Raw genomic sequence first — 22,412 nt, 5'->3', positions numbered from 1 at the left:
AAATGAATATAAAAAAAACCTATATCTTTATACCAGATAACATAATATAGAAATCTATAAAGTAGATCTCAAAAAAAAAATGAACTTGATAGAAAAATGATGGTAATGAAAGACATTTACTTACCTCTTTGAGTTTTTAACTTTTAAACTAGGTTAAAAATTATAGAGAAAGCATGAAGAAATTTGAGTAATATAATAAAGGCAATTTATATATACAAGGAATATAAATATAATTTATCTCAGAATATAAATATAAACCTAATAAATTTTAGTAAACCAAAATGATGTCGAATATGATCACAATAAAATAAATATGAAGTTGAAAACATCTTAACCAACAATCTTAATCTCTTGCAAGATAAAAAAGCAGAAAAGAAAGAATAAACCTTCTAAATAACTTCTGTATGAAAGATATGAAAATTTCAGCAGCAGATTGCTAAGGAAATAACAATAATGACAGTATTGCACGAGACATGGCCAACATGCCATCACATTAAATACTTTCATTTTGAATAGTAAAGTACAAATAAAATTAAGCTGTCTATATGAGAAACCATAAACAAAATAACCAGTAAGTCTAGTGAAATTAATTGGTGCAAGATAAAGGCAGAAATTGGTGAATTAGAAAGTAGGAAATTAGTAGACTTGAATTTTTTTTTTTAGAGATAATGATTTAATCCTTAACAACCTTAATTATACAAAGAAAACAATATGTAAAATCTGAAATGATAATTCAAGTATAACAGATGCCAAAGAGATTAGAATTGTAATACAAAAATGTGTGTATTATAGAGTGCCATTGTGAAATTTAAAAATATAAGTTATATGTATGAATATAAATTATCATAATTGGCTACAGAAGAATATAGCTGAAACAAAAGCTAAAGACATGAAGTTACCAAAGATTTGTTCCCAAGAATACATTTGGCTGAAATAAATTTACGGCATATTCTTTGAATCATTAAAATATCAGACACTTTTTATGTTGTATGATCTATTCCATAGAATAGGAAAATATGGAAGTTTTTCAATTAGAAAGGAAGTGTAAAATAATTTTTAAAACAGCTGTAAAGATAACTAAAAAAAAAAAGAAAGAAAACTGGAGCAATATTGAAGTGTAAATAAAATGACAAAATCCTAAATAAAACAGCAACAAATGAAATCCAACAGTTTGTTAGGGGAAAAAAAGAAAAATCATGATTGTAATTTATTCAAGTAAAGAAGGATGGTTTAAAATGAAATAATTCTTTGGTATAATTTATTGAAGCCATATATATATATATATATATATATATATATATATATATATATGGACCATATATGTATGGACTAAGAACATGATCAATTTGGTACAAAACTGAAACACATTTAATAAAATTCAGCTTGAATTCTTGGAATAAACAGTAAATTAAGACTACAAGGATATTCCTTTAAATCAATGTTTCCTAATAGAGTGGTTTAGCCATTAGTTGAGAATCACTGCTTTAAATACTGATATAAAACAAATAATTAAAAATCTGTTTCAAGCAACTTTCTATTTTATGGAAACACTGACACTAAAAATTACTGTGTATTATAACAATCATTAAATATTATTATTAAAGTTTTAGCCAATGTACGGAGTCAAGGAAAAAATGTGTTTGATGTCACTATTAAAAGAAATCCAAATTATCAGTTTGTAGATTATCAGATTTGTAGATTCTATATATTTTGTCCTAGCACAGTAGAGAATCTGAAAAACTACCAGTTGCATTCAGTAAGTGCACAAATCAATAGCTTTTGAGTATTTTAATGTAAAATCCTATTTTAAATTTCAATTTAAATTATCTAGAAATAAACTTAAGAAAAATGACAGGAGCAATGGAAACAAAGCTATAAAGCACCGGTAAGAGATATAAAAGAGTAAAATAAATGGTGGTGCATAATATCAGTGGAAAGACTCAGTAGTTTAAAATCTAATGCAAGTTTTTTTTTTAAACTTTATTTACTTTGAGAGTGAGAGTGTGGGAGCAGTGGAGGAGCAGAGAGAGAGAGAGAGAGGGAGGGAGGGAGAGAGAATCTCAAGCAAACTCCATACTGTTAGAGCAGAGCCCAACACAGGGTCAAACTCACAGACCGTGAGATCATGTCCTGAGTGGAAATCTAGAGTCAAACACTTTACCATCTGAGCCACCCAGGTGCCCCAAATCTAATGCAATTTTAATCACAAGCCAAATATATTCATTTGAAATCTGATTCAATAACTCTAAGTCTTTTGCAATAATAAACACTTAAAGATAGCCAACATTACCAGTTATTTCTAGAAAAAATATATTCCTTTAATGTGAATAATTACCTTATTGCTGTTGGCACCAAAACAGGAGAATGCCTAGCAATAGGCTCAGATATGCGTTACCACTTAGAATTTGAACAAATTAGCATTTCAATTTAGCTGCAGACTTGTGCTGGAGTAATTGGTAAACACTTTGGAAAACTATAAAATTAAGTTCTCAAATTGTGCTTCGCTTAAAAAAATTATAGATGGTTTAAAAAATTAAATGTAAAAGCTCATAAAATTATTTGAAGAATGTTTAAGTAAGCATTATGTAATATTAAAGGAGGGGAGACCTTTCTTATAAAAAATACAACAGTTGTAACAGCAAGAAGTCATAGATTTGACAACATGAAAATCAGTGTTTTTGCATGCCAATTACAAAATGTGAAGGCAGATGATAAACCCGAAAATATTTACAATTTATAATAGTACAGATGGAGGGCTAATATTTTTTTATGTAAAGAATGCTTAGGAATTAAAGGAAAGCAATATGAACATACTAGAAGAGTAATCATTAAAGGGTTTGAATACACGAGCCCCAAAAGAAGACATACATTTGACTATGAAGCATATAGAAAAATGTTCTTCCCTAGTAGAGTTGAAATAAATGTTAATTAAAACAAAATTAAGCACTATTTAAAAATTTTTCATTACCAAACGGGAAGATTGAAATCCATGTTGACAAAGGGGAGAATATGTGGGCATTCAGGCTAATATTAGCCTACTTTTGCAAATAAACTAAAATAGCATTTATGTATGCATCTATGTGGATAGAGATGTCTGGAAGAACATACAGCATAGCAAGGATTCCTGTGGGAGAGATGATAGTTAGCTCCTGCTCTGGTATGCATTTTTTTACGTACAGAATTTCTTCATAAAGTAGTTATTACTTTTGAACATTATTATTGTTTTTATTCAACATAATTTTTGTGAATTCTTACCCTATGTCAAACATTGAGTTATGGCCTAGAGATACAATAATAAGTAAAAATTGACATGTCTCTGCACCCAGACATTAATGAAATAAATATAAAGTAAATGTAAAAATACATATCTGATAAATGCTATGAAGGAGGGCTTTATAGGATTCTGAAAACATGAATATGGGATCCTGAGGCAGTAATGGAGGTTGGAGAAAGGCTTCCTGCAGAGTGATTTCAGAGGTGGGAACTAAAAAATGAATTGCCTTTAATTAAGCAAAGTGGGGTCGGGTTTGTGTGGAAAGAGCACACCAGTGAGAGCAAACAGCATTGAGTCATTCAACAAATATCTGATGGGTACTTACTATGTATTAGGTGTGGTTGTAAGTACCATATATGTAAAGCCAAATTTGGAGAGATCACTATCCTCTGGGAGTTTATATCTTCATAGAGAGACAATAAAGAAGCTAATACAGAAATACAAACAACATAGCTGCAGATTATAAAGTGTGCTAGTAAGGAAAGCAACAGGGTGGTATAATAAAAAATAACTGTGGAGTGTATGGGGTACCCTTTTAGACTAACTGGATGTGGGAGACCTCTCTGGAGAATTAAAGTTTGAGCTGAGATCTGAATGGTAGGAGGCTTCCTGCTGTTTGATGAGAATGGGATAGAGAGCTCAATGAAGGAGGGACATCCAGTATTGTCTCTGAGGTGGCCTTTGGGGAGTAGGTATAGAGAGATCACTGTAGCTGTACCAGAGTGAGGAGAGGGGTGAGTGGTATGATATGGTAGATGCCAAGTCACATGATATCTTGTTTAGGTGTGAGAGGTCAGAGGGGAAAATCACTGAGGAGTTTAGAAGGCAATTGATAGAATGTGACTTATGTGTTGAAAATCACTCTGGCTGCTATAAATATGAAGAATGGTGGGGAAAAAAAGCAGAAGCTGGGCTATGAGTTTGGAGATCAGTTGAAGCCAAGCATCATGGCAGCTTGACCTTGGAGGACCATGGAGGAGCCAATGGAGATGGAGAGAAGAGATAGCACTGTCTGGACAGGCCAATGAACTGAATGTTGAGGTGAGGGAAGTGCTTCAGATTTTTTGAGCAACGTGGTGGATGGTGAAAACATGCACTGAGATGGGAAGACCAGAAGAGGAACAGATATGCCAAGGTGGAAGGTGGCAGGGACATGCCAAGTGGGAGACATGAACTGAAGATATCAAGGAGACAATTAGATATGTAATTTGGCTCTTATAGTAAATGATGGGAGTCTTCCAGGAAGTAGATGATATCACTGATCAAGAAGACAGGCAGAGGAGCAAATTGGAGCCTGGAAATGAGACTGGGGTTGGTCTAAATCTTTAGAAGTTGATAGAGAAAGGGACACCTGGGTGGCTCAGTTGGTTGAACATCTGACTCTTGATTTTTGCTCAAGTCTTGATGCCATGGGATCAATCCCCATGTCATGCTCCACACTGAGCACAGAGCCTTCTTGGGTTTCTCTCTCTCTCCTTCTGCCCCTCTCCCTCCTCTGTCTCAAAAAAAAAATTGTTTTAACCTTAAGAAAAAGAGAAAATGATAGAGAAAGAGTCAGTACAGATGACTGAGAAGCAGAGGCCCAAGGGGTGTTTCTCTATTGGGAGGAAGAATGGACCACACAAGGGACTTGGAGGAAGGTTAGGTTGACTGATTTGGAGAGCAAGGGCCGAGCACAATAGTGTTCCAAGGAGTAGATATGGGTCAGGGCATATTCACTGGCAATATCAAGAATTTTAGTTTTTACCCTCTAAGAGCATTGTAAAACTGTTGTAAGTTTCTAAGAGGATAGTATGGATAGGAGGGAGTGCTCATAAACACATTTCTATATCTAAAAAAAATCGTTTTAGGTACAATGCAGACAACAGCAGGCATCAAAATGGATCTAGGGACACTACTTAGGAGGTGCAAGCAAGAGAGAGTGTAACCTATGGTTAGGAGCTGAAGTACCAATGGAGAGAAGTGGGCAGATTTAGAGACAGGAGATAAAAAAATATAAGATGTATGGGATGTGAGACACTCTCTTGGTTTCTGGACTGCAGAGATGGATGGTGGGGCCATTCACAAAAAGAGGATTAAATTTTGCGGAAAACATTATGAGTTTAGATTTGGTCATGTTGACTTTGAAGTGCCTGATACCCAAAAGGATCTGTGAAGTAGGCATTTCAAGCAAGGATAAACAGGAAACTTTAATTATAAGGTTAGCAAGCTGGAATTTGGCACGAGCCATTATGAATGGATTTTTCTTTAAAGAATGTGTTAGAAATGTAACCCACAGTCAGCTACCGGCTATTTTGAAAGAAATTCAATTTTATTAATGAAAGCGATCTATAATAACTACCATTTATTGAGTTCTTCTTATGTGGGTTTACTCCATGTCAGGCATCTACCAAACATTTTATGTACATTATCTCATTTAAACCTCTCCGTGCTATGTCAGGTATTGTTATATGCATTTACAGATACAAAAACTGAGGAGAGACAAGTTAAGTAAAATTTCCAAGTTTATAAGTTTGGACCTCCAAGCTAGGAGTTCCTGGGGCTGATTTTTATTTTTTTAACATGGTTTGTCTGATTCCATTGCTTGTATTCTAGTGTTCTGTATAATACAAATATTAAAAACCAAACTTCTTAGTATGAGTCATGATGAGTTTTTAATGAGTTTATATGGATGATATGTAATGATCACAGTGCAGTCATTTTATGGAGAGCCTTCCTTTTTTAAACCTTTTAAAAATGTAAAATAATTAAAGCCTCACAAGAAGTTGCAAAACTAGTACAGAGTTCTCATGTACCCTTCACTCAGATTTCTCTGTTGATATATTTCATAACCTAAACATTATAAAATCCAGCAAGGTGATGTTAGTATAGTATTAACTGGAGTACAGACCTTGTTCAAACCATTTCTTTAAACATTGACTTCTGGTCTTTCTTATTTTAAAAGTCAGCTTATGGGGAGCCTGAGTGGCTCAGTTAGTTAAGCGTCTGACTCTTGGTTTCAGGTCAGGTCATGACCTCAGGGTTGGTGAATTTGAACCCCACGTTGAGCTCTGTGCTGACAGTGCAGAGCCTTCTTGGGATACTCTCTCCCTTCTTCGCTACTCCTCCTCTGCTGGCTCTCTCTCTCTCTCTCAATAAGTTAATACACTTTAAAAAAATATTTTAAAAAGTCAGTTTTTTTTTTTTAAATTTTTTTTTTCAACGTTTATTTATTTTTGGGACAGAGAGAGACAGAGCATGAACGGGGGAGGGGCAGAGAGAGAGGGAGACATAGAATCAGAAACAGCCTCCAGGCTCTGAGCCCTCAGCCCAGAGCCCGACGCGGGGCTCGAACTCACGGACCGCGAGATCGTGACCTGGCTGAAGTCGGACGCTTAACCGACTGCGCCACCCAGGCGCCCCAAAAAGTCAGTTTAATACGTCTTTCTAATATATTGTTATGGGGACAGATTTTACTCAGACCTCTTTATGGACTTTGGACAACAGAATTGCATATCTGAATTTATTTTTGTATAATTGGTTTATTATATGAAGAATGTTAAAGTGAAATCTCCAGAGGAAAAATTTCATGTTAACTTTATATATTTTTTTAATGTTTATTTATTTTTGAGAGAGAGATAGAGAGAGACAGAGCATGGGCAGAGGAGGGGCAGAGAGAGAGGGAGACACAGAATCCGAAGCAGTGTCCAGCTCTGAGCTGTCAGTACAGAGCCTGATGCGGGGCTTGAACCCCCGAACTGTGAGATCAAGACTAGAGCTGAAGTCGGATACTTAATGAACTGAGCCACCCCAGTGCCCCTCATGTTAACTTTATAAACTTATACTTATTTCTTATACTACCCATGGCAGTAGGCTTAGTAAGATATTTGAAACAATATTATTTTCTTTTGTTATATGATACTATACAAATTGATCTCTAAATTAAGTTACTCTTTATAGTTGCTTGCTTAAATTGACCTTGGGGGAGGCTGATGAAGAACATGTTGGATTTTGAGGATTTCAGATCAGTCAAAAGAAGTTATATTTATACTTAGATTTAAAGAAATTATTTTTTTTACCCATTAGAAGTGTTAAGTAGATGTTGTACTGTGAGTCATTTAAAGGTGAACAGGTATTCTTTGAAATTCAATTGTTACTTAATCAATCCTATGATAAAGGTTTTAGATTTTATCCTGGTCATGGCAGGAGTTTGAATAGAGCGGGGACAGGGTCCAGTTTATGTTTGCATCTGATTCATGCTGTGTGGGGAACCGAGTGTTGCAGGATCAAGGGGGGAAGCAGAGAGACTGTTAGGACACTGCAGTAACATTGCCGTCTTTCAAGTGACACAAACTGGTGGCTTAGATTAGGGTGGTCATGAAGGAGGAGGATGGGATGGTGAAATGTGCATTGAAGACAGAGGAAACATGATTTGCTGATGGATTGGGTAGAAGGAAAAGTAAAGTCCCAAGATTACTGTAAAAGTTTTGACCTGAGCAACTGAATGAGGACGGCTCTCGTCCACTAGGAAGAAGAAACTGGGAGAAAAGTAGGTTTATGGGGAACTTTCTTCAGAAGTTCTCATATTTTTCTTATTCCTTTTCTCATTTGCTTTGAAAAAAAAAATTAATGTTTATTTATTTTTGAGAGAGAAAGGCAGAGCCTGAGCAGGGGAGGGGCAGAGAGAGAGGGAGACACAGAATCCAAAGCAGGCTCTTTGCTCTGAGCTGTCAGAGGCGGGGCTCGAACCCAAGAACCGTGAGACCATGACCTGAGCCAAAGTCAAACCTACTGAGCCACCCAGGCGCCCCATCTCATTTGGTTTTTAAAGAAAGTATATAGATGTTACCCAGTCCCTTCATCTTCTTGTTCCCTATGTTTCTTGAGTAATGCATCAATTTACTCTGTTATTTATAAGGAAATATCTCTGAATCAAATAACAAATCATTTGCCACCTCAACCTTTCCCCCCAGACCTTGGCCTTCTTTACTGACATCACCCCCGACTTTATCTTTTTTACTGTCTCCTGTATCAAATTCCTGATGGTTTTCTTTGGATGTATATTGTTTGGTTACTTCCTGTTCTCCTTTCTGATATATTCCACTTCACACAGGACTCTCAAGAACAACTGTTTTTACCCAACTCCCTAAAAACTTGATAAATAAAACAAGGGGGACCACAGTGCTCTTGCACCTCCTCTCACCTTTACATTTCCTGCTTATCCTTATAACCCACCACATCTTCCGCAAGACCTTTGATCTCCCTTCCAGCACACATTGTTTTCTTACCATCTCAGCGATGGAATGTGGTTTTCTGCTTTATCATTTCAATAAAAATAGGCTTCCTTGTGACTGATACTAAGCTACTTAAGGTGTCTATGTCCTCTTCCTCCAAGTGGCTTCTACAGGAACAGTAACATAATATTTTTTATTGAGTCTCTATATTGCTCAGCCTCTAGTACACTGCAGTACACAAAAAAAACTTCTAATAAATGCCTGCTACCTAGAATGGATGTGTCTTTTCTGGAAATCAGAATTTATTGAGCCTCTTGATTCAGTGTCATATCATCTAATAAATGAGAATCTTACATTTATTTTTAAAAACCACCATAATTTATTTCACTTATTACTCAAACTTCATTATTATTCTATGACAATTTAGTTCAAGAAATATTAGAATACAGATTTGGTGACCTTCTTCATTTATTGGCAGGAGTTCAGGATTATATATGTAGCCTTCAAAAGAAGATGATTCTGGGGCAACTGGGTGGTTCAGTAAGTTGAGCATCTGACTGCCTCAGTTCATGATCTCACAGTTTGTAGGTTCAAGCCCTATGTCCAACTCTGTGCTGACAGCTCAGAGCCTGGAGCCTGATTTGGATTCTGTGTCTCCTTCTCTCTCTCTTCCCATTCCACACTTGCATTCTGTCTCTCTCAAAAATAAATAATGATTAAAAATGAAATAATAATAATAAAAAAAGATGATTCTGTCTGGTCCAGTGAACTGGTGGGCCCTAATCTCAAACTGGCTATTGTCTCCATGCTGAGAAAAGTCACATGAGTTAGGAATGTAGGATGGAAATAGTACACTACAGTGAAAAAAGCTTGAGCTTTGGGAGAAGGCAGACTGTAACAATTCTAATTGTGTAATGAGCTAAATGTGTCATTTTCTGAGTAAACTATTCTTTCTAACCCTCAAGTTCTTATTCTATGATACAAGGAAAAACTGCCTTGCTAATAGAGTAATTATAAGGAATAAGTGAATCAATGAATGTAAAGTGCTTAGCCAGTTTCTGGCTCATAGTTTGTCTCGGGACATGCTAGTTATTGTGCTAATAGTAAAAATAAGTAAAAGTAGCCTTTCTAATCCATTCGGGAGATTGTGCCAGGACCTCCCACAACTCTCTAATTTCTCTATTTCAACCTCATTTGCATCTATGGAAGAAAAGGTTTCTACATTCTGTAGGGTACAAGTGAACCCAGACCTGTCAGGCTTTTCCTAGCTTTACCACTAGAAAGAATAAGTTTTTCTCTCCCCTTAGTTTCTGTGCAAAAGTCCAGGCAACTGTAGTTGATAGCACTGTATTGTATAATTGAAGTTTGCTAAGAGAGTAGAACTTAAATATTCTCACATGAGGAAAGGTAAGTATGTGCGGTGTTGGATGTGTTCATTAACTCGATGAGGGTCATCTTTTTGCAGCGTATACATATACTGAATCATCACATTGTGCACTTTAAATATCTTATATTTTGTTGGTCAACTATACCTCAGTAAAGCTGATAAAATGAAGCCCAAGGGATGGACTTTCCCAAACAAAGGCAGGTTAGATCCCTTGCCCACCTGTCAGCAAAGGGTTTGTGGGATTATAATCAGTAGTGCTCACTAGGACATTTAATTAAGTTGGCGGTTAAGGAGAGCAGATCTCAGAAAAGATGTGGTGGATTTCATCAAATAAAGGAGAAAGGAAGCCAGGTAGACAAATAGTTGCCATTTTTGATAGCTTTTCCTATCATCGTCAACGTCTGCATCGCTACAGAATTCCATTTCTTCAATACCTCACATAGTCTAATGCCAGCTGAGGGTCTGCAGTACATTTCCTGGAACTGAAAAAAATGAAAAAAAAAATTAACGGAAGTGTAAAAGCAAGCCTTCAGTGTTAGAAGTCTATCTATGGCTATCCCTGTTCCTGGGAAGAAAACGTGTTGGCATCTGGGACATTGAGCCTGTGGTCAAACGCAGCTGTCATCATTAAGACCTCCCTGATGTTTAGTTAACAAATCCATTTAAGTTGTAGGTGTTTATATATGAATGCTTTATGCATGGTTGTAAAAACTTTTTAAATGAAATTTGAAACTATGCATTTTTTCTTTTTTTTGTAATTATGTTCTTTTGACCAAAGATATGATATTTTCTCAAAACTAGATAAAATGTTAGTGCCTAAATAAAGAAAACTGTGCTGGCATCTTGTTTATAGATTTTTAAAGGTTTTCTTTTGGGAGACTTTTGCAGTGATTATTCATAGTTTCCTGTGTCTTTTCATATGGTTTTCATTTGGGTCCAGTTATGTTGCAAACAGCTCTTTTAATATTTTTGTTTATATATTGTTTTAGGTGTGTTTTGCTCAGAACAGAAAGGTCTATCTTGTCCCCTGTAGCTATAGGACTCTTAATAGTATTAATCAGATAGCTGGGCTAGTTGAAGGGTAACCAAATAGTAGAAGACCATCAGTGGGAAGTGTGGATGTTGGAATTTAAGGAAAACTGATACTCACCCAGACCAACAGAACCATCTAAGTTATTGATAATTGGGACCACCATTTTCTTTGAAGTTACCACTGTGGCTATGTGGACGCAGAGCAGAAGGGGCCATACTCCTTTGCCATATATGTATGGTCCTTATGAGATACAGATTCCCAAGGCTTCTGGAGTATAGAGGAGAGATTAATGTTCATGAACTTAAAACGTTTCAGAAGCCTTAATGGAAAAGGTCACCATAAGTTCATTTATATGTTTAATATAAAATTTGGGCTACTAACTTCAATAGGTCTTTTTTTCTTTTTGTTGAGAACATTGCTATGTGATATAGGGTTTATATAACTAGGTAGTCATATTTTCATTAAATATTACCTTACAGTATCAGAGTTGAATAGACACAGAAGGCAAGAGTATAAAACCAATTGCAAGGCAGCAGTATCCATTGTGTCAAGATTGTGGTGGAACAGAAGCAGGGGTGGGGTGTTCAGTGAAACGACTCCCATGGGAAGATTTCTTGAAGGGAAAGGAACTTCAGTCAATTTTTAAGAATGAGGCTGAAGGGCAGGGTAAGGACAATAGTATTTTAAGTGACAGGTGAGAAGCACATAGCTATTTCCTGAGAGAGTGAGCAAATTCATCTGGCTGGAGCAGAAGCCTTATTTAAGGAAGTTGGGGAATGAGATTTTATTTGTTTTAGTTTACATTAGGGTTCGCTCTTTGAGTTGTACATTCTGTGGGTTTTGGCAAATGTATAAGGACATGTATCCATCCTTACCATATCATACACTGCCTTGATTGTAGTCCCTAAAAGTTACAAGCTGGTAGCGGCATCACTGTTTAAACTGTAGGATAATGCACTGGGATATAGACCCATTGCTTCTAGTCTCTCTCAGCTTCTGAGAGGTTCAGTTTTATATACAATTAAATTCCTGCATGGTGAAGTAAAAGTAGCCATCTCTGTGAGTACACAGTGTAGACACAATGTGGAATAGACAGGGTAGAAAATAACTTTTTGGTTTTTATTTCTTTTTCAATCCCTAAATTACTACCTCCTTAGAGTTAATGTGAAGAACTAGATAATGGTGTAAATACATGTGAGAATGTTTCATTCACTCTTGTCTTTTGTACATTAAAGAACATGCACTGCTTTCTAAACAAAAATAGTCTGAAACAGGCAAGCAGGGTGGGCTCTTTCTCCTACCAACATCGCACACAACAACTCCCAGTATAGAAAGTACCAGAACTGTAGCAAGGGCTGTCTGGGTGAAAGATGGAGTCTGTCCCAGCAGGAGCTGACTGGCTGGGGGCGGTCATCCACACACATCCTGGCCCAACCAGGTGGGGCTTGCAAGCAGGCATCCTGAGAGAGAGGCGGAGGGACACTTATACCACCCAACTCCAGGGTCAGGGGCTCTCTTTAGGCCTGGGTGGAGCCCTCTGGAAGTCCCTAGGAGTGGTGTGAGCCCTCCTGTTGCCTCATGGGCCTCTGGGAAAAAGATCTCATGTATCGCTGTGCTGTGTCCTGTGGAGAGACCACACTGTGGCTGACAGTCTCGGGGTGAGCTTAGAACTCACAGACCCTGCCCTAAAAATTCCCTGTGTCCACAAGAAATGAGTTTCAATTCTTTTCACAAGAAACTCTTCAGAACATTATGGTACCTATTGTCTGAAGAACTTTATTCAGCAGTATAGATAATAATAAAAAAGATTATCCAGGTAATACTGACTATGAAGGAAAGGATCAGTTTCAATTGTGCTGCTCATTGACTTTGGTGTGACTTTATATCCATAGCCTTATTTTCTTTTTAAAAAAGTATTTTTTCTTACCTGTTAAATTAGAAAATTTAGAGTTAAGTGAAAAATCACTACTAAACTCATCATCTATAGGCGGGCTAGCATTTTACAGTGTATCTTTCCTGTCTTGTGTGTGTGTGTGTATGTGTGTGTGTGTGTTATTTTTATTTGAAAAACAAAGTGGGCATATTGTTTTATATTCTGATTTTTTTACTCCGTACATCATGAACAAAATGCCTTATAATTCATGCTCTGCAACAGTGTACCTTTTAAATGACTCCATAGTATTACATTGTATAAGTCACAGACTTTTCATAATTTCATGGATTATCTTTATATCATTCTGAGATGTGGGGGTATTGCTTTTCATTACCATTTAGCCAGGGAAGGACTACAAGTCAGACAGGTGAGGCAATGTCATTTAGTGGAAAGAACCTGGACTTAATCAGGAGTCTTCCCTTGTCCTAATTCAAACTAGTCTTGAGTTTTGTTATTTAATCTCTCGGACTTAATTTTTTTTTAATAATTAAAAAATATTTTTAATGTTTATTTTTGAGAGAGAGAGAGAGACAGAGACAGAGAGTGAGCAGGGGAGGGGCAGAGAGAGACACACACACAGAATCTGAAGCAGGCTCTAGGCTCTTGGCTGTCAGCACAGAGCCTGATGTGGGGCTTCAACTCATGAGTCGTGACATCATGACCTGGGCCGAAGTTGGACGCTTACCTGATTGAGCAACCCAGGTGCCTCTTATCTCTTGGACATTAGTTACTTTGCCTTTAAAAACCAGCAGTTGCTTTAATATTCTGTAACTTAGGTGTCACCACAAATCAGGAACAAAGATAAGACTAATTTCTTTCATTAAAACTGCAACAATTGATAGTAATCTTTTTATTTTCCTCTGTGACTCTCTCCCTGACTCTCCAACCTCAGGTGCACAGATGTGAATTCGTTACAATCTTTGGTTCATAGCAGACTCTTACCATTGGCCCACAAATGATCCCCTGTAATTTATTTATTTATTTATTTATATGGTGTTCATATTATATAGAAATTGTGTACTTTTCCTCCTTTGCAGTAAACTCTTTAAAGGTGTCTACTAGTCAAAATCTAGTCTATTAAAAAATACAAATGACATGTTTTATTTACCATTTTGCCTCTATCACCTACTGTAGAGTCTGGTGCATACCAATTGTTCAATCAATAGATGTTTCATGGACCCGTTGCCTGGATGAACATTGAAAGGTAGAGGAGAATCTATTGTCAATGCTGGATAAAATGTGGATGCTAACAAAAGAGTCAGGTTATTAAAATAAACTTATGCCATTGAAGATGGCAATGACTGTGAAGCAGACATATTCACTAGGAAAAGCTAGGCGGCAGTGAAAGACTGAACAAAAGTTTTACCTGATGGGAATTAAAAAACAAACAAAAATGATCAAACTATTACTGTTTATATTGTGGAGACAGCACAGCGCTTAGAACACAGCACACTCAATAAATGTATACCATTAGTCCCTACACTAGCACTGGGATGTCAGAGGGAAGCTTTCGATATTGTCATTTTTCATATGAAGATATGAAACTCAGGAAAGTTATGTGACTTCTTAAGGTCATGTAGCTAATATGTGACACCTTTAGGATAGACATTATATCTGTCTGACCATGAAGGTATGAGACTTAATGCATGACAATAAGTTGTCCAAAAATGGCATAATAGTTCTTCAGAAAATTTGAGAAAAGGTTTTTTCAGAAATATCTTTATTATTCAAACTGTTTCCCAATCAGGGAAGAAGATATCCATTCTAAGAAACCATGTGTAGTTGGCGTATATTAAACTGGAACTTTTAGGGGCGCCTGGATGGCGCAGTCGGTTAAGCGTCCGACTTCAGCCAGGTCACGATCTCGCGGTCCGTGAGTTCGAGCCCTGCGTCAGGCTCTGGGCTGATGGCTCAGAGCCTGGAGCCTGTTTCCGATTCTGTGTCTCCCTCTCTCTCTGCCCCTCCCCCGGTCATGCTCTGTCTCTCTCTGTCCCAAAAATAAATAAACGTTGAAAAAAAAAATTTAAACTGGAACTTTTATTCATTTGTCATGTACTTCATGGCTGGAGAATATCTTTGCTATCCTTGTACGCATAAGCCAGACCAGTGATTTCATGAGCATTAAATTTTTCACAAAAGCCCTTTTTCTCTGTCTTGGCTTATTATTTCTAACTCAATCTCCTTGGTGGGAATTCATGGTTGTAGTGGATTTCCTTTTCTCTTTGGAACTAGTAGGTGATCCGTGTTGCACTCTCAGTATATTTGATACCATTTTTATGCTATTACAGAATTATAGTTGAGGACACAGTGGATTGGCAACCCCATGACAAAATCATCCTTAGCTCATCTTCTTATGAGCCTCACGAAGCAGAAGTCCTCACTGTGAAAGAAGTCAAGGCTCACCATATTAGGATCTATGAACGGCTCAAACACCGACACATTGGTAAGGCTTTGGTTTGTTGGTTAAGGAAAGTGGATGGACCAGGAAGAATGTGTACAGCAACCTGACTGGGGATCCTGTGTCCAATGGCCATTCAGAAGGATGGATAATACCTTGCTGCTCCCTAGACCTGTCCTAGAAGGTTTTACCTCTATTCCTTCATTAATTTTATTGCCTAACTTTTAAAGAACACTTAGATGTGAAGGATTTTGTTTTGTTTTGTTTTTTATTTTTAATGGCAAATCTAGAAGTAAGCAGAAAAATTAAACATCTTGTTCAAGGTCACTGGGTAATTTCATGGCTTAGCCAGAATAAACCTCATGGGAGCTGAATTTCCAGTTCACTTCTTGGCACACTGACTCACACAACCACTTAGAATACAGTAGTTATTGTAAATAATGACTTCTTTTTTCATGCTCAGGATGTGTCCTTCCAGATACTTTATGTACTGACTACTACTAGTATTAACAAAAAGAAAGATAAACAGCCAAACACTTTTATTTCCTCAAAAAAAAAGTGTGAAGAGTTTTATACACTATGTACAGTTAAAATATTTGCACATAAATGATAAATAGCCATGAGTTTCCTGGTTCAGTCTAATAAATACATTTAATTTAAGAACTCTAATAAATAATAAAACATGGAAACAGAATGGTTAGGGAATATCTTTTTGTCTCTGATATGAGAGAGATAAATACATGCATTCAACAAGATTATGTCTAAATCTATTTCTAAATCATAGTTCTGAAGATGATTTTTTTAAGTGGAAGAGAGGGGAGAAATATTCAGTATTCTTTGCCAGTAGGATGCAAGGTGCCTTATAAATGGAGGGCAGTGGAACAAACCATAAAGGGGCTCCATTCCTGTTCCTGAGGAGGCTCCTTCAGGTAGTGCTGAACTTAAGACCCATCACAACAGGATGCTGCCCCTGCTCTTTGTCCCTTTACTCCTATATATTGCTGCTTTAGCTCTGTCACTGCCTCAGTCGGTCTGGAATTCTTCACTGTCATGAAAGAGGTCCACAGACAATGTATAACTGCACACTCAAGTCACACGCCTATGAATTTTAGGAAGGAGGTTAGGGACCCCACTAATTGGACAGGTGTGCCCTGACTTCCTTGTCCCAGTACCCACAGTTATTAAGGAGAAATGAATTCTTGCTCTAACACTCTCACTCTGATCCCAAAGAGAGACATGTGAACGAGCTTTTCATTTCTCAGCTGACATTTGTGGAGAATGCCCGAGGAAAAGCATCCTTAATGTTGGTAGGACTTCCAAGGGGAAAGGAGTGTTTTCATTTGTCAGGTTCTCTGGGTCCCCAGCTGGCAATTTCTGAAATAGGTTTTTAAAGTTTTTTTCTTGCCCAATTCCTATTGCCACAGGAAGCGTCCATGTCATGGAGGATGGCCGATACATTCGTTTGGCTGCAGAGGTTGGACTTTTGACCCGAAATATACAAATCCAGCCTGATTCATCATGCAGGGCAAGACTACTTGTGGGGTCCTTTAGAAAGTCCAACAGTGAAGAATTTTCAGGTAAACGGAATTTTAAGTTATTAGGCATTACCGATTAGAGCCTATTCATCTGGGACACTCAGAAATTCCAGCTGTGAGAATTTTCCTTTATAAAACAAAACGTTAAAATTAGATGGCTCCTTTGTGCTCTGAGGAACTATGAATTTCCAGTTCTAATCTGTGCTTAATTATCAGTGTGACGTTAAAATAATATACTAGCGATCAGCACATATGCACATTTTTACCTCAAAGAAAACATCTTCAGCAGATGTGAAATTTCCTCTGCTTTGAAATTATAGATGATTTAATGACCACTTGAATTTTATCTCTTTCCTGAATTTCTATTACTCTTTCCCAGTAGCATGCTGTATCTGATGGCAGGCCTCAGTTCATGCTATAAATTAATAGCGTAAATTTAAATAAAAATGATTTCCATATTCTAGACTGCTTTAAGCATCAGTCCAATCTTTCTCATTTCTTTGCAGCTTGAACTCTATTTGAATGCTGCACAATTATTTCATTAGGACCTTTTTCTTAAACTTGTGTTCCTTAGGTATTATTCCATAATTGTTTCTTGGTCAAATACATTTGGGAAAGGCTGTCACTGTACCTCCATCTTAGAAAGTCACTGAATATGTGAATAGAAAAAAAGCCTCTGAAAAGGCCTGGAATAAAGGATCTAACTACTTACCAAACATATTGAGTATGAAAGAAACACCATTTGTTGGCACATCTGTTCCTCCAGTAAGGTAAAGGGCAGTGTTTGTACCTTAAATCAAAAGTTCAGGATTCCTGGCCTGTGGAACAAACTCTCTCTCCATAGGATCTGTTTCCACGAGTTCTAACAGAAATGACTTCTCTCCTCGCCTCCCCTCAAAAGACATTTGGCAATATATGGGGACATTTTGCTTGTCACAACTTGGGGGAGTTTCTGGTACCTGGTAGGTAGATGTTAAACATCCCACAATGCATTCTACAACCCTACAAATGCAAGCACAGTCTTCCACCAGAAAGGATTCTCTGGTTCAAAACATCAATAGTGTTGAGATTGAGAAACCATGCTTTAGAAGACCGAAACACAGGCTGAATCCTGCCTGGTCTTCTAGAAATGAGACAGGGCCTCCTTTCACTGAAACTGCAGGCCAAGCTGGAACATGGTCACGGGCACAAGTTAGAAGACCAATTCTGACAGTTTAGCACCAAGCCAGTGCTGAATGAGCAGCAAGACTGATGTGGTTCTGAACCTCTGGCATCGCTGACCCAGGGTTTCTTAAATCATCCCCAGGGGAAGAGGTGTTATAGACTGGGATTAAGGGTGGTTTCCATGCCTATTTTATCTTATTTAATCTTTACAAAATTTTTTTAGTGCTTATTTATTTTTGAGAGAGAGAGAGTCAGAGAGTGAGCATGGAAGGGGCAGAGGGAGAGGGAGACACAGAATCTGAAGCAGGCTCCAGGCTCTGAGCTGTCAGCACAGAGCCCGATGCAAGGCTCAAACTCAGGAGCTGTGTGATTATGACATGAGCTGAAGTCAGACGCTTAACCAAGTGAGCCACCCAGGTGCCCCTCATCTAATTTTAATATCTTTGTGAGTGAAACATTTTTATAGATGAGGAAACAGAGTCACTGATAAAATTGCCTGCTTATTTGTAAAACTCAGAAGCTTGCAAACAACTTGAGGATAAGGTTGGGTCTTTCATTGCTGCTTCATAAGTATAGTAACTGTTATGTATTAAGTGCTGCATAAATGGGAATGAGGAAAGTGAAGAGTAAAAAAAGTCATCCAGCTAGAAAGTGGCAGAGGTAACATCCAAATTGAAGCCTGAATTTTGAAGCCCTTGTTAAATAAATTTTAATTTTGTAATCATTTTTGATTTATAGAAAAGTTGCATCTGTGGTATCGAGAGTTCCTGGGTTCCTTTTGCACAGTCTCCCTATTGTTAATATCTGCCATATCTCTGGTACGTTTGTCAAAATCAAAAAGTGAACACTGGTGTGTTACTATCAACCGAATTCAAGATGTTACTCAGATTCCACCAGTTTTTCTACTAATGTCCCTTTTCTGTTCTAGAATACAATCCAGTTTCCCACACTAAATTAAGAAGCCTTGTATTTTTCTTTAATGTAACTCAGGACCTGGATGATGGAATTTGCAGGTTATCGGTCAAGGATGCCAGCTATGGGTATTGAACAATCGTAGGGTAGAAAATGAGGCCAAGAGTTAAATGAGGGAGCTTGAGTCAGAGCTCAAGCAGGGGAGGGGCAGAAACAGAGGAGACAGGGAGACATAGAATCAGAAGCAGGCTCTGAGCTGTTATCACAGAGCCTGACGCGGGGCTCAAACTCACAAACTCATGCGAGCATGATCTGAGCCACAGTTGGACACTTAACCAACTGAACCACCTAGGTACCCCATCATTCTTTTTATGACCAATAACATCCAGCAATTTGTACTTAGAATTGTTATTTCCAAAAGGAAATATAGGAAAAAAACATTACTGAATTCTCCACTTAAATGCTCAAGACATTTTAAGTATTTACTATTGATTAGCTTTCAGCCATTGGTTAAAATGCATATAAGTAAAAAGATTTTGTGCAATTTAAAACTGTGAATTATAATCATGCAAGTATAAGATGTTAAAAAAACACTAATTAAAATAATACTGATATATTGCCTTGACTGAAATTCTAGAACCACCTTCCATTCTACAAAATAAGCTATTTATGTGTGGAATCTAGCATTTGGTGTCCTTTGGGCCACAGTCATATGGAGACAGGTTCAACAGCCCTTTCAGCTCTGTGCTACTGGTGAGGGACACTATATAAAAAATATTACCACCAGACAAGTAGTTTCTGGATGTTTTATCATTCTGTGATAATGTCTATTCCATCCACCAGTGCCTCCTTAATCATTGTCATTTGAGAAATTTAGATATGTTGGAATGCTGGTGTCTGGCTACCAAGAAAGACATACATGGTCTTTCACTTCATCTTTCCTTCAGATGATGGTGTGGTCCTTCAAGGCAGCCGATTTGCAAGGGTGTTAGTTTCTCCTCTGTGAAAAGGGAGGGTGGAAGGTAGAGGGTTTAGTCTGGACTACCTTTGAGCTTTAAATATTATTACTAAAACACTATAGTTTTCTCCCTTTTAAATAAAAGAAATAACTTTATAGGTCACCTTTGGCAGTACCTTTAAAAAAAAAAAAAAAGAAACCAAGTGACGGATAAAGTTGTGACCTAGGTAGCTAAGGGCACATGACTAATTACTGGCACATTAGCTATAACCCAGTTGTGTAAATCCCATTGAATAGCTATTCCTTTTATTCTACCATGTCTCCCACTTCCCCTAGTGTGCCTGCGTGCTGGTTAATAGTATATCCCCTGAATGCATTTGCCTACGTCCAAGTCTAGCATGTTACTTATTAAACCTTCTCTGCCTCAGTTTCCTTATCTGTGAAATGGGGATAATAATTGCACCTACCTCATAGAATTTGTGAAGGTAAGAGTTTATACACACACACACACACACACACACATACACACACACGTATGCACACACATATGTACACAAACAAACACACAATATTGATAAATGACTTAAAACAGTCCCTGATACCAAAGAGGGCTATATGAGAGTCACCTGTTATAGTTGTTAACTCATCTCATTTTTTTCTATAATCATGTTCTTAATCTATTTTACCAAAAGTATATACATTGACATATAAATGCCCATTATATTTTTAAATCAACCTAGTGGGTGTAGTTCATAATGTGGTTTTATAATATCCACTTAAATTAGTACAAATAAATTTCCCAGTATGACTAAATAATTCACTATCCTCTCCTGACATAAACGATGTAGAGAATCTTATTATTGTCAAAATGAGGCAGGGGCTGTTGTGTGGCTAGGATAAAAACAGAAAAGATTTTACAGGGTCTTTAAAATGATTTAAAAGTATTTTTTTAATATAATTGACCATGATATTCCTTCACGCAATATCTTTGTGGGGATGGTGGTAGCCTTTTCACATGGTCACCGAGAGGAAACTTGGGATCCACACTCTCTTCATTGTAATTCAGGTCTTTGACCAGCCCTGGAGGCAAATACCCAGAATTGCCTGGCTGGCTGGGTTCATCTCCAAAGCCTCTCTCTCTTCCCTATCTGTCCTTCCTGTCCTTCCATTCTATTGCCACACTCTTCAGATGGCACATAAAACCTTTCATGCATTACTGTGATATTTCTAATGATTCATATTTTGTTAATGAGACTCATCATAGGAAATATAGTTCTGGTGTTGAGAACAAACTATTACATTAACAAATTTGCATCTCCTGATGCCCATAAATGGGCCAATCTTTTGCCTTCTGTAGGAAGGAGAAAGTACCTGATAATATTCATTTTGTTTTCAGGTGTTCTTCAACTTTCAAATGTGGAAATTCAGAACTTTGGGTCGCCATTGTATTCATCCATTGAACTTACTAATGCATCAGAAGGATCCTGGATAATTTCTTCTACTCTGCACCAAAGCTGTGGTGGGGGCATTCGTGCTGCAGCCAGCCATGGGATCGTTCTAAATGACAATATAGTGTTTGGCACAGTTGGCCATGGCATAGATTTGGAGGGTCAGAACTTCTCTCTCTCTAATAACCTATTGGTTCTGATGACACAGTCATCATGGTCCACTGTTTGGGTGGCAGGAATCAAAGTGAACCAGGCAAAGAACATCAACCTCTTTGGCAATGTCGTGGCAGGATCAGAAAGACTGGGCTTTCATATCCGAGGGTACGGGTGTTCCTCTCCTGAAGCTCGTTGGTCTGACAATGTGGCCCACTCAAGCCTCCATGGCCTTCATCTCTATAAGGAAAATGGACTAGACAACTGTACCGGTATTTCTGGCTTCTTAGCTTTTAAGAACTTTGACTACGGTGCCATGCTACATGTGGAAAACAGTGTGGAGATAGAGAACATCACTCTGGTAGATAATGCTATTGGTCTTTTGGCAACAGTATACATGTCTTATGCTCCTCAGAGGCACATTGAAAATTTACAGATTGTACTTAGGAATTCAGTCATTGTGGCCACTAGCTCTTCTTTTGATTGCATTCAGGACAGAGTCAAACCTCGCGCTGCCAATGTGACTTCAACAGATCGAGCTCCTTCCAATCCAAGAGGAGGTCGAGTTGGGATTTTATGGCCTGTATTCACCTCAGAACCAAATCAGTGGCCTCAGGAGCCCTGGCACAGAGTCAGGAATGACCATTCAATTTCAGGGATTATGAAAATTCAAGGTATGATGGTTGGTTTATAAGCAATGTAGTTTCATGTATCTGTGCATAGAATCTTTGATAGCATTCTGAAATTATATCAACAAGAGGGTAAAATGTAGCCTAGGGCTTCTTGTCTAGTTGATAATCTGCTTGATAACCACAGTGGTGATAATGACAGTGAGTGGCTCCTTAAATCATCTCTGCCTGGGGCACCTGGGTGGCTCAGTCTCTTAAGCGCCCAACCCTTGATTTTAGCTCACGTCATGATCTCATGGCCCTGAGTCAAGCTCTTCACTGACAACACAGAGCCTGCTTGGGATTCTCTCTCCTCCTCTCTCTGCCCCTCCCCCT

General features: G+C 37.7%; 1 protein-coding gene across 2 annotated transcripts in view; it reads left to right on the top strand.

Annotated features, from left to right (window-relative positions):
* PKHD1 (PKHD1 ciliary IPT domain containing fibrocystin/polyductin) overlaps positions 1-22,412 on the top strand; it is a 494,443-nt gene that overhangs the window by 330,514 nt on the left and 141,517 nt on the right. For both annotated transcript variants that reach the window (XM_045498517.1, XM_045498518.1), the window contains exons 56-58: positions 15,129-15,283; positions 16,663-16,815; positions 21,204-22,082. In XM_045498517.1, coding sequence (XP_045354473.1) covers positions 15,129-15,283; positions 16,663-16,815; positions 21,204-22,082 — 1,187 coding nt within the window. The remainder of the gene's footprint in view (positions 1-15,128; positions 15,284-16,662; positions 16,816-21,203; positions 22,083-22,412) is intronic.

Source organism: Leopardus geoffroyi, chromosome B2, assembly GCF_018350155.1.
Source record: "Leopardus geoffroyi isolate Oge1 chromosome B2, O.geoffroyi_Oge1_pat1.0, whole genome shotgun sequence".
NCBI lineage: Eukaryota > Metazoa > Chordata > Mammalia > Carnivora > Felidae > Leopardus > Leopardus geoffroyi.
The sequence above is the reverse complement of the archived record's forward strand: the minus strand, read 5'-3'. Positions and strand labels throughout refer to the sequence as shown.